This window comes from Oncorhynchus mykiss, chromosome 15 (assembly GCF_057628025.1).
Source record: "Oncorhynchus mykiss isolate SJ-2025 chromosome 15, ASM5762802v1, whole genome shotgun sequence".
Classification (NCBI taxonomy): domain Eukaryota; kingdom Metazoa; phylum Chordata; class Actinopteri; order Salmoniformes; family Salmonidae; genus Oncorhynchus; species Oncorhynchus mykiss.
In genome coordinates this window covers 86,323,985-86,339,274 of record NC_143036.1, presented here as the reverse complement: position 1 = coordinate 86,339,274, position 15,290 = coordinate 86,323,985, and the positions used below count along the sequence as shown (strand labels likewise).

The following is a 15,290-nucleotide window of genomic DNA, read 5'->3' as shown; positions in this document are numbered from 1 at the left end:
TGATTCGGTGCCTCCAACTTTGTGGCAACAGTTTGGGCAAGGTCCTTTCCTGTTTCAGCATGACCATGCCCCCGAGCACAAAGCGAGGTCCATACAGAAATGTTTTTTTAGAGATCGGTGTGGAAGAACTTGACTGTCCTGGTCAGAGCCCTGACCTCAACCCCATCAAACACCTTTGGGATGAATTGGAATGGCGACTGTGAGCCAGGTCTAATCGCCCAACATCAGTGCCCGACCTCACAAATGTTCTTGTGGCTGAATGGAAGCAAGTCCCCACAGCAATGTTCCAACATCTAGTGGAAAGCCTTCCCAGAAGAGTGGAGGCTGTTATAGCAGCAATGTTCCAACATCTAGTGGAAAGCCTTCCCAGAAGAGTGGAGGCTGTTATAGCAGCAAAGGGGGGGACCTACTCCATATTAATGCCCATGATTTCGCAATGAGATTTTGGACGAGCAGGTGTCCACATACTTTTGGTCATGGTAGAGTAGAAGGCCAACAACTATAAAAGGTTTACGGACATGGGAAGACCAACACGTTCTACCTTGAGGTCGGCAGCACATCTCATTCCCCTCCAGAGGAGAGGGCAACTCTAAATCGTCTTCCTGTTTCGTCCTTCCGGTGCCAAAGCATCAAGCCAGACCGTGGGGCTGAATAGACATTTAAAACAAGACTTAAGGACACTCATGATCTAAAGGCCAAATTCCAATAAGGAATAATTATCAGAAAATAGCCTTGAAAACACACACCGCTTTGACAATGCAGACGGTAAATATACACTGGACAAAACATTAAGAACACCTTCCTCATATTGAGTTGCTCCTCCCCTTTAGCCCTCAGAACAGCCTCAATTCGTCGGGTGTGGACTACAAGGTGTTGAAAGCGTTCCACAGGGATGCTGGCCCATGTTGACTCCAATGCTTCCCACTGTTGTGTCACGTCGGATGTGCTTCAGGTGGTGGATGATGGTTGATACACACGGGACACTGTTGAGAGTGTGAACCAGCAACGTTGCAGTTCTTGACCCAAACCGGTGCTCCTGGCACCTACTACCATAACCCGTTCAGACACTTCAACATGTTGTCTTGTCTATTCACCCTCTGAATGGCACACAGACACAATCCATGTCTCCATTGTCTCAAGGCTTAAAAATCCTTCTTCAACCCGTCTCCTCCCCTTCATCTACACTGATTGAAGTGGATTTAACAGGTGACATCAATAAGGGATCACCGCTTTCACCTGGATTCACCTGGTCAGTCTGTCATGGAAAGTGTTCTTAAATGTTTTGTATACTGTGTGTATCTCTCTCAGGAGCCGGCATCTCAGTTCTTCTTTGACCTGGGGAAGAAGCAGCGTGGAGGGGGGCGTGGTAGGAAGAGGCCCTCAGACGGAGACGGGCAGAATCAAGGACAGCCGTGGGATTCAGACCGGCAGAGTCAGAGACGGCCCTTTGATCTAGACAGGCCTAAACAACCCCGCAGGCCCCGTGAGTCTCCCTCCCTCGCTCTCACAGACACACACACACACACCCTCACCGTCTCCCACCCTCACCACCGTCTCCCACCCTCACCACCGTCTCCCACCCTCACCACCGTCTCCCACCCTCACCACCGTCTCCCACCCTCACCGTCTCCCACCCTCACCGTCTCCCACCCTCACCGTCTCCCACCCTCACCGTCTCCCACCCTCACCGTCTCCCACCCTCACCGTCTCCCACCCTCACCGTCTCCCACCCTCTCATGTATGTCTCTCTCTCTCTGTGTGTCTGGTTCAGCTCAGCCCAGCGGTCCCTGTTGGTTCTGTCTGGCCAGCCCTCAGGTAGAGAAACACCTGGTCATCAGCATTGGTACACATGTGAGTTTCCACACACACAGTCTGAGTATTACAACGGATAGTAGAAAGTGGTTGTTCTGTTTTAAAGGGCTCTGAAGCCCCCAGTTATCCATTTTGTGTTGATGTATTTTTCCTCAGTGCTACCTGGCCCTTGCTAAGGGCAGTCTAACCCCTCAGCATGTGTTGGTACTGCCCATCGGTCACTACCAGTCAGTAGTGGAACTGAGCTCTGAGGTGGTTAAAGAACTGGACCGATACAAGATGGCTGTCAGGACCTTCTATAAGAGCAAAGGACAGCGCTGTGTTCTGTTTGAGAGGAACTACCACAGCCAACACCTACAGATCCAGGTAGACTAGACTACACTCACCCCTCAGGGCCAGCCTGCCCAGATACAGGTAGACTAGACTACACTCACCCCTCAGGGCCAGCCTGCCCAGATACAGGTAGACTAGACTACACTCACCCCTCAGGGCCAGCCTGCCCAGATACAGGTAGACTAGACTACACTCACCCCTCAGGGCCAGCCTGCCCAGATACAGGTAGACTAGACTACACTCACCCCTCAGGGCCAGCCTGCCCAGATACAGGTAGACTAGACTACACTCACCCCTCAGGGCCAGCCTGCCCAGATACAGGTAGACTAGACTACACTCACCCCTCAGGGCCAGCCTGCCCAGATACAGGTAGACTAGACTACACTCACCCCTCAGGGCCAGCCTGCCCAGATACAGGTAAACTAGACTACACTCACCCCTCAGGGCCAGCCTGCCCAGATACAGGTAGACTAGACTACACTCACCCCTCAGGGCCAGCCTGCCCAGATACAGGTAGACTAGACTACACTCACCCCTCAGGGCCAGCCTGCCCAGATACAGGTAGACTAGACTACACTCACCCCTCAGGGCCAGCCTGCCCAGATACAGGTAGACTAGACTACACTCACCCCTCAGGGCCAGCCTGCCCAGATACAGGTAGACTAGACTACACTCACCCCTCAGGGCCAGCCTGCCCAGATACAGGTAGACTAGACTACACTCACCCCTCAGGGCCAGCCTGCCCAGATACAGGTAGACTAGACTACACTCACCCCTCAGGGCCAGCCTGCCCAGATACAGGTAGACTAGACTACACTCACCCCTCAGGGCCAGCCTGCCCAGATACAGGTAGACTAGACTACACTCACCCCTCAGGGCCAGCCTGCCCAGATACAGGTAGACTAGACTACACTCACCCCTCAGGGCCAGCCTGCCCAGATACAGGTAAACTAGACTACACTCACCCCTCAGGGCCAGCCTGCCCAGATACAGGTAGACTAGACTACACTCACCCCTCAGGGCCAGCCTGCCCAGATACAGGTAGACTAGACTACACTCACCCCTCAGGGCCAGCCTGCCCAGATACAGGTAGACTAGACTACACTCACCCCTCAGGGCCAGCCTGCCCAGATACAGGTAGACTAGACTACACTCACCCCTCAGGGCCAGCCTGCCCAGATACAGGTAGACTAGACTACACTCACCCCTCAGGGCCAGCCTGCCCAGATACAGGTAGACTAGACTACACTCACCCCTCAGGGCCAGCCTGCCCAGATACAGGTAGACTAGACTACACTCACCCCTCAGGGCCAGCCTGCCCAGATACAGGTAGACTAGACTACACTCACCCCTCAGGGCCAGCCTGCCCAGATACAGGTAGACTAGACTACACTCACCCCTCAGGGCCAGCCTGCCCAGATACAGGTAGACTAGACTACACTCACCCCTCAGGGCCAGCCTGCCCAGATACAGGTAGACTAGACTACACTCACCCCTCAGGGCCAGCCTGCCCAGATACAGGTAGACTAGACTACACTCACCCCTCAGGGCCAGCCTGCCCAGATACAGGTAGACTAGACTACACTCACCCCTCAGGGCCAGCCTGCCCAGATACAGGTAGACTAGACTACACTCACCCCTCAGGGCCAGCCTGCCCAGATACAGGTAGACTAGACTACACTCACCCCTCAGGGCCAGCCTGCCCAGATACAGGTAGACTAGACTACACTCACCCCTCAGGGCCAGCCTGCCCAGATACAGGTAGACTAGACTACACTCACCCCTCAGGGCCAGCCTGCCCAGATACAGGTAGACTAGACTACACTCACCCCTCAGGGCCAGCCTGCCCAGATACAGGTAGACTAGACTACACTCACCCCTCAGGGCCAGCCTGCCCAGATACAGGTAGACTAGACTACACTCACCCCTCAGGGCCAGCCTGCCCAGATACAGGTAGACTAGACTACACTCACCCCTCAGGGCCAGCCTGCCCAGATACAGGTAGACTAGACTACACTCACCCCTCAGGGCCAGCCTGCCCAGATACAGGTAGACTAGACTACACTCACCCCTCAGGGCCAGCCTGCCCAGATACAGGTAGACTAGACTACACTCACCCCTCAGGGCCAGCCTGCCCAGATACAGGTAGACTAGACTACACTCACCCCTCAGGGCCAGCCTGCCCAGATACAGGTAGACTAGACTACACTCACCCCTCAGGGCCAGCCTGCCCAGATACAGGTAGACTAGACTACACTCACCCCTCAGGGCCAGCCTGCCCAGATACAGGTAGACTAGACTACACTCACCCCTCAGGGCCAGCCTGCCCAGATACAGGTAGACTAGACTACACTCACCCCTCAGGGCCAGCCTGCCCAGATACAGGTAGACTAGACTACACTCACCCCTCAGGGCCAGCCTGCCCAGATACAGGTAGACTAGACTACACTCACCCCTCAGGGCCAGCCTGCCCAGATACAGGTAGACTAGACTACACTCACCCCTCAGGGCCAGCCTGCCCAGATACAGGTAGACTAGACTACACTCACCCCTCAGGGCCAGCCTGCCCAGATACAGGTAGACTAGACTACACTCACCCCTCAGGGCCAGCCTGCCCAGATACAGGTAGACTAGACTACACTCACCCCTCAGGGCCAGCCTGCCCATCAGTTGTCATGATAATCACTCATTTCAACTTGATATATTCATCTCTTTCTGATGAGCTGATCATAGAGAAGGAGACAATCATTCTGCATTTCCTGCTGAGTAAACATAATTGCAAGTGGGCTCAAGTTAACACTGAAGACAGATGGGCAGCTAATAGGCTATTCAGAGCTTAATTAGTCCAGATGACTGGACTGAAGCCTTTGCACCCCCTGTAACAGTCTGTCCCTCCCCAGGGAGGTAGAACAGACCCTGTAACAGTCTGTCCCTCCCCAGGGAGGTAGAACAGACCCTGTAACAGTCTGTCCCTCCCCAGGGAGGTAGAACAGACCCTGTAACAGTCTGTCCCTCCCCAGGGAGGTAGAACACCCCCTGTAACAGTCTGTCCCTCCCCAGGGAGGTAGAACAGACCCTGTAACAGTCTGTCCCTCCCCAGGGAGGTAGAACAGACCCTGTAACAGTCTGTCCCTCCCCAGGGAGGTGGAACACCCCCTGTAACAGTCTGTCCCTCCCCAGGGAGGTCGAACAGACCCTGTAACAGTCTGTCCCTCCCCAGGGAGGTGGAACAGACCCTGTAACAGTCTGTCCCTCCCCAGGGAGGTAGAACAGCCCCTGTAACAGTCTGTCCCTCCCCAGGGAGGTAGAACAGACCCTGTAACAGTCTGTCCCTCCCCAGGGAGGTAGAACAGACCCTGTAACAGTCTGTCCCTCCCCAGGGAGGTAGAACAGCCCCTGTAACAGTCTGTCCCTCCCCAGGGAGGTAGAACACCCCCTGTAACAGTCTGTCCCTCCCCAGGGAGGTAGAACAGCCCCTGTAACAGTCTGTCCCTCCCCAGGGAGGTAGAACAGCCCCTGTAACAGTCTGTCCCTCCCCAGGGAGGTAGAACAGACCCTGTAACAGTCTGTCCCTCCCCAGGGAGGTGGAACAGCCCCTGTAACAGTCTGTCCCTCCCCAGGGAGGTAGAACAGCCCCTGTAACAGTCTGTCCCTCCCCAGGTAGTACCAGTACCGGAGGATAAGTGTACCACTGAAGATATTAAAGAAGCCTTCCTGCTGCAGGCGCAGGAACAGAACATGGAGCTGATGGAGATACCCCAACACACTGACCTCAAACAGGTACACACACTGACCACAAACAGGTACACACACTGACCTCAAACAGGTACCCCAACACACTGACCTCAAACAGGTACACACACTGACCACAAACAGGTACACACACTGACCTCAAACAGGTACCCCAACACACTGACCTCAAACAGGTACACACACTGACCACAAACAGGTACCCCAACACACTGACCTCAAACAGGTACCCCAACACACTGACCTCAAACAGGTACACACACTGACCTCAAACAGGTACACACACTGACCTCAAACAGGTACCCCAACACACTGACCTCAAACAGGTACACACACTGACCTCAAACAGGTACCCCAACACACTGACCTCAAACAGGTACCCCAACACACTGACCTCAAACAGGTACCCCAACACACTGACCTCAAACAGGTACACACACTGACCTCAAACAGGTACACACACTGACCTCAAACAGGTACCCCAACACACTGACCTCAAACAGGTACCCCAACACACTGACCTCCAACAGGTACACACACTGACCTCAAACAGGTACACACACTGACCACAAACAGGTACCCCAACACACTGACCTCAAACAGGTACCCCAACACACTGACCTCAAACAGGTACCCCAACACACCTCAAACAGGTACCCCAACACACTGACCTCAAACAGGTACCCCAACACACTGACCTCAAACAGGTACCCCAACACACTGACCTCAAACAGGTACACACAACACACTGACCTCAAACAGGTACCCCAACACACTGACCTCAAACAGGTACCCCAACACACTGACCTCAAACAGGTACCACAACACACTGACCTCAAACAGGTACCACAACACACTGACCTCAAACAGGTACCACAACACACTGACCTCAAACAGGTACCACAACACACTGACCTCAAACAGGTACCACAACACACTGACCTCAAACAGGTACCACAACACACTGACCTCAAACAGGTACACACACTGACCTCAAACAGGTACCCCAACACACTGACCTCAAACAGGTACCCCAACACACTGACCTCAAACAGGTACCCCAACACACTGACCTCAAACAGGTACCACAACACACTGACCTCAAACAGGTACCACAACACACTGACCTCAAACAGGTACCCCAACACACTGACCTCAAACAGGTACCCACACTGACCTCAAACAGGTACACACACTGACCTCAAACAGGTACACACACTGACCTCAAACAGGTACACACACTGACCTCAAACAGGTACACACACTGACCTCAAACAGGTACACACACTGACCTCAAACAGGTACCCACACACACTGACCTCAAACAGGTACACACACTGACCTCAAACAGGTACACACACTGACCTCAAACAGGTACACACACTGACCTCAAACAGGTACACACACTGACCTCAAACAGGTACACACACTGACCTCAAACAGGTACCCACACTGACCTCAAACAGGTACACACACTGACCTCAAACAGGTACACACACTGACCTCAAACAGGTACACACACTGACCTCAAACAGGTACCCACACTGACCTCAAACAGGTACACACACTGACCTCAAACAGGTACACACACTGACCTCAAACAGGTACCCACACTGACCTCAAACAGGTACACCCACACTGACCTCAAACAGGTACACACACTGACCTCAAACAGGTACCCACACTGACCTCAAACAGGTACCCACACTGACCTCAAACAGGTACACACACTGACCTCAAACAGGTACACACACTGACCTCAAACAGGTACCCACACTGACCTCAAACAGGTACCCACACTGACCTCAAACAGGTACACACACTGACCTCAAACAGGTACACACACTGACCTCAAACAGGTACACACACTGACCTCAAACAGGTACCCCAACACACTGACCTCAAACAGGTACACACACTGACCTCAAACAGGTACAGGTACACACACTGACCTCAAACAGGTACACACACTGACCTCAAACAGGTACACACACTGACATCAAACAGGTACACACACTGACATCAAACAGGTACACACACTGACCTCAAACAGGTACACACACTGACCTCAAACAGGTACACACACTGACCTCAAACAGGTACACACACTGACCTCAAACAGGTACACACACACACTGACCTCAAACAGGTACACACACACACACCTCAAACAGGTACACACACACACACCTCAAACAGGTACACACACACACACCTCAAACAGGTACACACGCACACACACTGACCTCAAACAGGTACACACACACACACACACCTCAAACAGGTACACACACACACACACTGACATCAAACAGGTACACACACTGACCTCAAACAGGTACACACACAGACACACACTGACCTCAAACAGGTACACACACACACACACACACACAGACACACACTGACCTCAAACAGGTACACACACACACACTGACATCAAACAGGTACACACACTGACCTCAAACAGGTACACACACACACACACACAGACACCTCAAACAGGTACACACACACAGACACCTCAAACAGGTACACACACACTGACCTCAAACAGGTACACACACAGACACCTCAAACAGGTACACACACACACAGACACCTCAAACAGGTACACACACACACAGACACCTCAAACAGGTACACACACACACACACACCTCAAACAGGTACACACACACACACACACACACCTCAAACAGGTACACACACACACACACACCTCAAACAGGTACACACACACACACACACCTCAAACAGGTACACACACACACACACACCTCAAACAGGTACACACACACACACACCTCAAACAGGTACACACACACACACACATCTCAAACAGGTACACACGCACACACACACCTCAAACAGGTACACACACACACACACACACACACACACACCTCAAACAGGTACACACACCTCAAACAGGTACACACGCACACACACATCTCAAACAGGTACACACGCACACACACACCTCAAACAGGTACACACGCACACACACACCTCAAACAGGTACACACACACACACACTGACCTCAAACAGGTATACACACACACACACACACACACACACACACTGACCTCAAACAGGTACACACACACTGACCTCAAACAGGTACACACACACACACACACTGACCTCAAACAGGTACACACACACACACACACACTGACCTCAAACAGGTACACACACACACACACACACAACCTCAAACAGGTACACACACACACACACACACACACACACACACACACACCTCAAACAGGTACACACACACACACACACACACAGCCCTCAAACAGGTACACACACACAGCCCTCAAACAGGTACACACACACACACACACCTCAAACAGGTACACACACACACACACCTCAAACAGGTGCTGATACTGGACCATGTTCTACAACATGTTAAATATCATACAGCTATTAGATCTAGGATACACCCTGTCACAGCCGGTTGTAACACAGCCTGGGTTCGAACCCCAAGCTGTAGGTTTTTGTTTTATTAGCTAACCTTTATTCATACAGGTTTTTCTCATTGAGATAACATCTCTTTTCCAAGAGAGACCTGGTCCAATAGCAGCAGGGGGAACAACGTTTCAGACAAAACAACTTACTGACACAACAGTAAACAAAACTATAAACACACATACAGTCCAATTACATATGACGTTAAAAACATAAGTCTTGACTAACATTAGGATTTACAGACAGCACTTGAACGAGTATCTATAGCCACCAGAGTCTTTAACGCCACAGATTTCAGGGGATGTGTAAAGTCCAGAGAAGGGTAAGTACCCAGAGAACAGTCCTGACATGGTTAAGTACCTAGAGAACAGTCCTGACATGTCAGAGCAGGAATGGTTAAGTACCTAGAGAACAGTCCTAACATGGTTAAGTACCTAGAGAACAGTCCTGACATGTCAGAGCAAGAATGGTTAAGTACCTAGAGAACAGTCCTAACATGGTTAAGTACCTAGAGAACAGTCCTGACATGTCAGAGCAGGAATGGTTAAGTACCCAGAGAACAGTCCTGACATGGTTAAGTACCTAGAGAACAGTCCTGACATGTCAGAGCAGGAATGGTTAAGTACCTAGAGAACAGTCCTAACATGGTTAAGTACCTAGAGAACAGTCCTGACATGGTTAAGTACCTAGAGAACAGTCCTGACATGTCAGATCAGGAATGGTTAAGTACCTAGAGAACAGTCCTGACATGGTTAAGTACCTAGAGAACAGTCCTGACATGGTTAAGTACCTAGAGAACAGTCCTGACATGTCAGAGCAAGAATGGTTAAGTACCTAGAGAACAGTCCTGACATGGTTAAGTACCTAGAGAACAGTCCTGACATGGTTAAGTACCTAGAGAACAGTCCTGACATGGTTAAGTACCTAGAGAACAGTCCTGACATGTCAGAGCAAGAATGGTTAAGTACCTAGAGAACAGTCCTGACATGGTTAAGTACCTAGAGAACAGTCCTGACATGTCAGAGCAGGAATGGTTATGGACCTAGAGAACAGTCCTGACATGGTTAAGTACCTAGAGAACAGTCCTGACATGGTTAAGTACCTAGAGAACAGTCCTGACATGGTTAAGTACCTAGAGAACAGTCCTGACATGGTTAAGTACCTAGAGAACAGTCCTGACATGTCAGAGCAGGAATGGTTAAGTACCTAGAGAACAGTCCTGACATGGTTAAGTACCGAGAACAGTCCTGACATGTAATAGCAGGAATGGTTAAGTACCTAGAGAACAGTCCTGACATGTCAGATCAGGAATGGTTAAGTACCTAGAGAACAGTCCTGACATGTCAGATCAGGAATGGTTAAGTACCTAGAGAACAGTCCTGACATGTCAGAGCAGGAATGGTTAAGTACCTAGAGAACAGTCCTGACATGGTTAAGTACCCAGAGAACAGTCCTGACATGTAATAGCAGGAATGGTTAAGTACCTAGAGAACAGTCCTGACATGTCAGATCAGGAATGGTTAAGTACCTAGAGAACAGTCCTGACATGGTTAAGTACCTAGAGAACAGTCCTGACATGTCCGAGCAGGAATGGTTAAGTACCTAGAGAACAATCAAATCAAATCACATTTATTTATATAGCTCTTCGTACATCAGCTGATATTTCAAAGTGCTGTACAGAAACCCAGCCTAAAACCCCAAACAGCAAGCAATGCAGGTGTGGAAGCACGGTGGCTAGGAAAAACACCCTAGAAAGGCCAAAACCTAGGAAGAAACCTAGAGAGGAACCAGGCTATGTGGGGTGGCCAGTCCTCTTCTGGCTGTGCCAGGTGGAGATTATAACAGAACATGGCCAAGATGTTCAAATGTTCATAAATGACCAGCATGGTCGAATAATAATAAGGCAGAACAGTTGAAACTGGAGCAGCAGCACGGCCAGGTGGACTGGGGACAGCAAGGAGTCATCATGTCAGGTATTCCTGGGGCATGGTCCTAGGGCTCAGGTCCTCCGAGAAAGAGACAATTAGAGAGAGCACACTTAAATTCACACAGGACACCGAATAGGACAGGAGAAGTACTCCAGATATAACAAACTGACCCTAGCCCCCCGACATAAACTACTGCGGCATAAATACTGGAGGCTGAGACAGGAGGGGTCAGGAGACACTGTGGCCCCATCTGAGGACACCCCCGGACAGGGCCAAACAGGAAGGATATAACCCCACCCACTTTGCCAAAGCACAGCCCCCATACCACTAGCGGGATATCTTCAACCACCTACTTACCATCCTGAGACAAGGCTGAGTATAGCCCACAAAGATCTCCGCCATGGCACAACCCAAGGGGGGGCGCCAACCCATACAGGAGGACCACATCAGTGAATCAACCCACTCAGGTGACGCACCCCTTCCAGGGACGGCATGAGAGAGCCCCAGTAAGCCAGTGACTCAGCCCCTGTAATAGGGTTAGAGGCAGAGAATCCCAGTGGAAAGAGGGGAACCGGCCAGGCAGAGACAGCAAGGGCGGTTCGTTGCTCCAGAGCCTTTCCGTTCACCTTCCCACTCCTGGGCCAGACTACACTCAATCATATGACCCACTGAAGAGATAAGTCTTCAGTAAAGACTTAAAGGTTGAGACCGAGTTTGCGTCTCTGACATGGGTAGGCAGACCGTTCCATAATAATGGAGCTCTATAGGAGAAAGCCCTGCCTCCAGCTGTTTGCTTAGAAATTCTAGGGACAATTAGGAGGCCTGCGTCTTGTGACCGTAGCGTACGTGTAGATATGTACGGCAGGACCAAATCAGAGAGATAGGTAGGAGAAAGCCCATGTAATGCTTTGTCGGTTAGCAGTAAAACCTTGAAATCAGCCCTTGCTTTGACAGGAAGCCAGTGTAGGGAGGCTAGCACTGGGGTAATATGATCACATTTTTTGGTTCTAGTCAGGATTCTAGCAGCCGTATTTAGCACTAACTGAAGTTTATTTAGTGCTTTATCCGGGTAGCCGGAAAGTAGAGCATTGCAGTAGTCTAACCTAGAAGAGACAAAAGCATTGATTTATTTTTCTGCATAATTTTTGGACAGAAAGTTTCTGATTTTTGCAATGTTACGTAGATGGAAAAAAGCTGTCCTTGAAATGGTCTTGATATGTTCTTCAAAAGAGAGATCAGGGTCCAGAGTAACGCCGAGGTCCTTCACAGTTTTATTTGAGACGACTGTACAACCATCAAGATTAATTGTCAGATTCAACAGAAGATCTCTTTGTTTCTTGGGACCTAGAACAAGCATCTCTGTTTTGTCCGAATTTAAAAGTAGAAAGTTTGCAGCCATCCACTTCCTTATGTCTGAAACACATGCTTGCTTCTAGCAAGGGCAATTTTGGGGCTTCACCATGTTTCATTGAAATGTACAGCTGTGTGTCATCCGCATAGCAGTGAAAGTTAACATTATGTTTTTGAATGACATCCCCAAGAGGTAAAATATATAGTGAAAAACAATAGTGGTCCTAAAACGGAACCTTGAGGAACACCGAAATTTACAGTTGATTTGTCAGAGGAAAAACCATTCACAGAGACAAACTGATATCTTTCCGACAGATAAGATCTAAACTAGGCCAGAACTTGTCTGTGTAGACCAATTTGGGTTTCCAATCTCTCCAAAAGAATGTGGTGATTGATGGTATCAAAAGCAGCACTAAGGTCTAGGAGCAGGAATGGTTAAGTACCTAGAGAACAGTCCTAACATGGTTAAGTACCTAGAGAACAGTCCTGACATTTCAGAGCAGGAATGGTTAAGTACCTAGAGAACAGTCCTGACATGGTTAAGTACCTAGAGAACAGTCCTGACATGTCAACGCAGGAGTCAGATTTCTCTCATATTGTTTGGGAGAAATGTGCATAGTTCTCACGTGCATTTACGGAGCAAGAGTGTGGTTTCTCCCAAAACTCGAGGGAGAACCTTCTCTCCACCAGCTTTATGAGGTAGTCACCTGGAACACCTTCTCTCCACCAGCTTCACCAGGTAGTCATCTGGAACACCTTCTCTCCACCAGCTTTATGAGGTAGTCACCTGGAACACCTTCTCTCCACCAGCTTCACGAGGTAGTCACCTGGAATACCTTCTCTCCACCAGCTTCACGAGGTAGTCACCTGGAACACCTTCTCTCCACCAGCTTCACGAGGTAGTCACCTGGAACACCTTCTCTCCACCAGCTTTATGAGGTAGTCACCTGGAACACCTTCTCTCCACCAGCTTCACGAGGTAGTCACCTGGAACACCTTCTCTCCACCAGCTTCACGAGGTAGTCATCTGGAACACCTTCTCTCCACCAGCTTCACGAGGTAGTCACCTGGAACACCTTCTCTCCACCAGCTTTATGAGGTAGTCACCTGGAACACCTTCTCTCCACCAGCTTCACGAGGTAGTCACCTGGAACACCTTCTCTCCACCAGCTTCACGAGGTAGTCATCTGGAACACCTTCTCTCCACCAGCTTTATGAGGTAGTCACCTGGAACACCTTCTCTCCACCAGCTTCACGAGGTAGTCATCTGGAACACCTCTCCACCAGCTTCACGAGGTAGTCACCTGGAATACCTTCTCTCCACCAGCTTCACGAGGTAGTCATCTGGAACACCTTCTCTCCACCAGCTTTATGAGGTAGTCACCTGGAACACCTTCTCTCCACCAGCTTCACGAGGTAGTCACCTGGAACACCTTCTCTCCACCAGCTTTATGAGGTAGTCACCTGGAACACCTTCTCTCCACCAGCTTTATGAGGTAGTCACCTGGAACACCTTCTCTCCACCAGCTTTATGAGGTAGTCACCTGGAACACCTTCTCTCCACCAGCTTCACGAGGTAGTCATCTGGAACACCTTCTCTCCACCAGCTTCACGAGGTAGTCACCTGGAACACCTTCTCTCCACCAGCTTTATGAGGTAGTCATCTGGAACACCTTCTCTCCACCAGCTTCACGCGGTAGTCATCTGGAACACCTTCTCTCCACCAGCTTCACGAGGTAGTCACCTGGAACACCTTCTCTCCACCAGCTTCACGAGGTAGTCACCTGGAACACCTTCTCTCCACCAGCTTCACGAGGTAGTCACCTGGAACACCTTCTCTCCACCAGCTTCACGAGGTAGTCACCTGGAACACCTTCTCTCCACCAGCTTCACGAGGTAGTCACCTGGAACACCTTCTCTCCACCAGCTTCACGAGGTAGTCACCTGGAACACCTTCTCTCCACCAGCTTCACGAGGTAGTCACCTGGAACACCTTCTCTCCACCAGCTTTATGAGGTAGTCACCTGGAACACCTTCTCTCCACCAGCTTTATGAGGTAGTCACCTGGAACACCTTCTCTCCACCAGCTTTATGAGGTAGTCACCTGGAACACCTTCTCTCCACCAGCTTTATGAGGTAGTTACCTGGAACACCTTCTCTCCACCAGCTTTATGAGGTAGTCACCTGGAACACCTTCTCTCCACCAGCTTCACGAGGTAGTCACCTGGAACACCTTCTCTCCACCAGCTTTATGAGGTAGTTACCTGGAACACCTTCTCTCCACCAGCTTTATGAGGTAGTCACCTGGAACACCTTCTCTCCACCAGCTTCACGAGGTAGTCACCTGGAACACCTTCTCTCCACCAGCTTTATGAGGTAGTCACCTGGAACACCTTCTCTCCACCAGCTTTATGAGGTAGTCACCTGGAACACCTTCTCTCCACCAGCTTCACGAGGTAGTCACCTGGAACACCTTCTCTCCACCAGCTTTATGAGGTAGTCACCTGGAACACCTTCTCTCCACCAGCTTCACGAGGTAGTCATCTGGAACACCTCTCCACCAGCTTCACGAGGTAGTCACCTGGAACACCTTCTCTCCACCAGCTTCACGAGGTAGTCACCTGGAATACCTT

At 50.6% G+C, this 15,290-nt stretch overlaps 1 protein-coding gene across 1 annotated transcript in view; it reads left to right on the top strand.

The window, feature by feature from the left end:
• The window catches only part of cwf19l1 (CWF19 like cell cycle control factor 1), a 36,352-nt gene that overhangs the window by 8,846 nt on the left and 12,216 nt on the right, over positions 1 to 15,290 (top strand). Inside the window, exons 9-12 of the mRNA XM_090201487.1 lie at positions 1,309 to 1,483; positions 1,772 to 1,851; positions 1,969 to 2,178; positions 5,806 to 5,925. Coding sequence (XP_090057613.1) covers positions 1,309 to 1,483; positions 1,772 to 1,851; positions 1,969 to 2,178; positions 5,806 to 5,925 — 585 coding nt within the window. The remainder of the gene's footprint in view (positions 1 to 1,308; positions 1,484 to 1,771; positions 1,852 to 1,968; positions 2,179 to 5,805; positions 5,926 to 15,290) is intronic.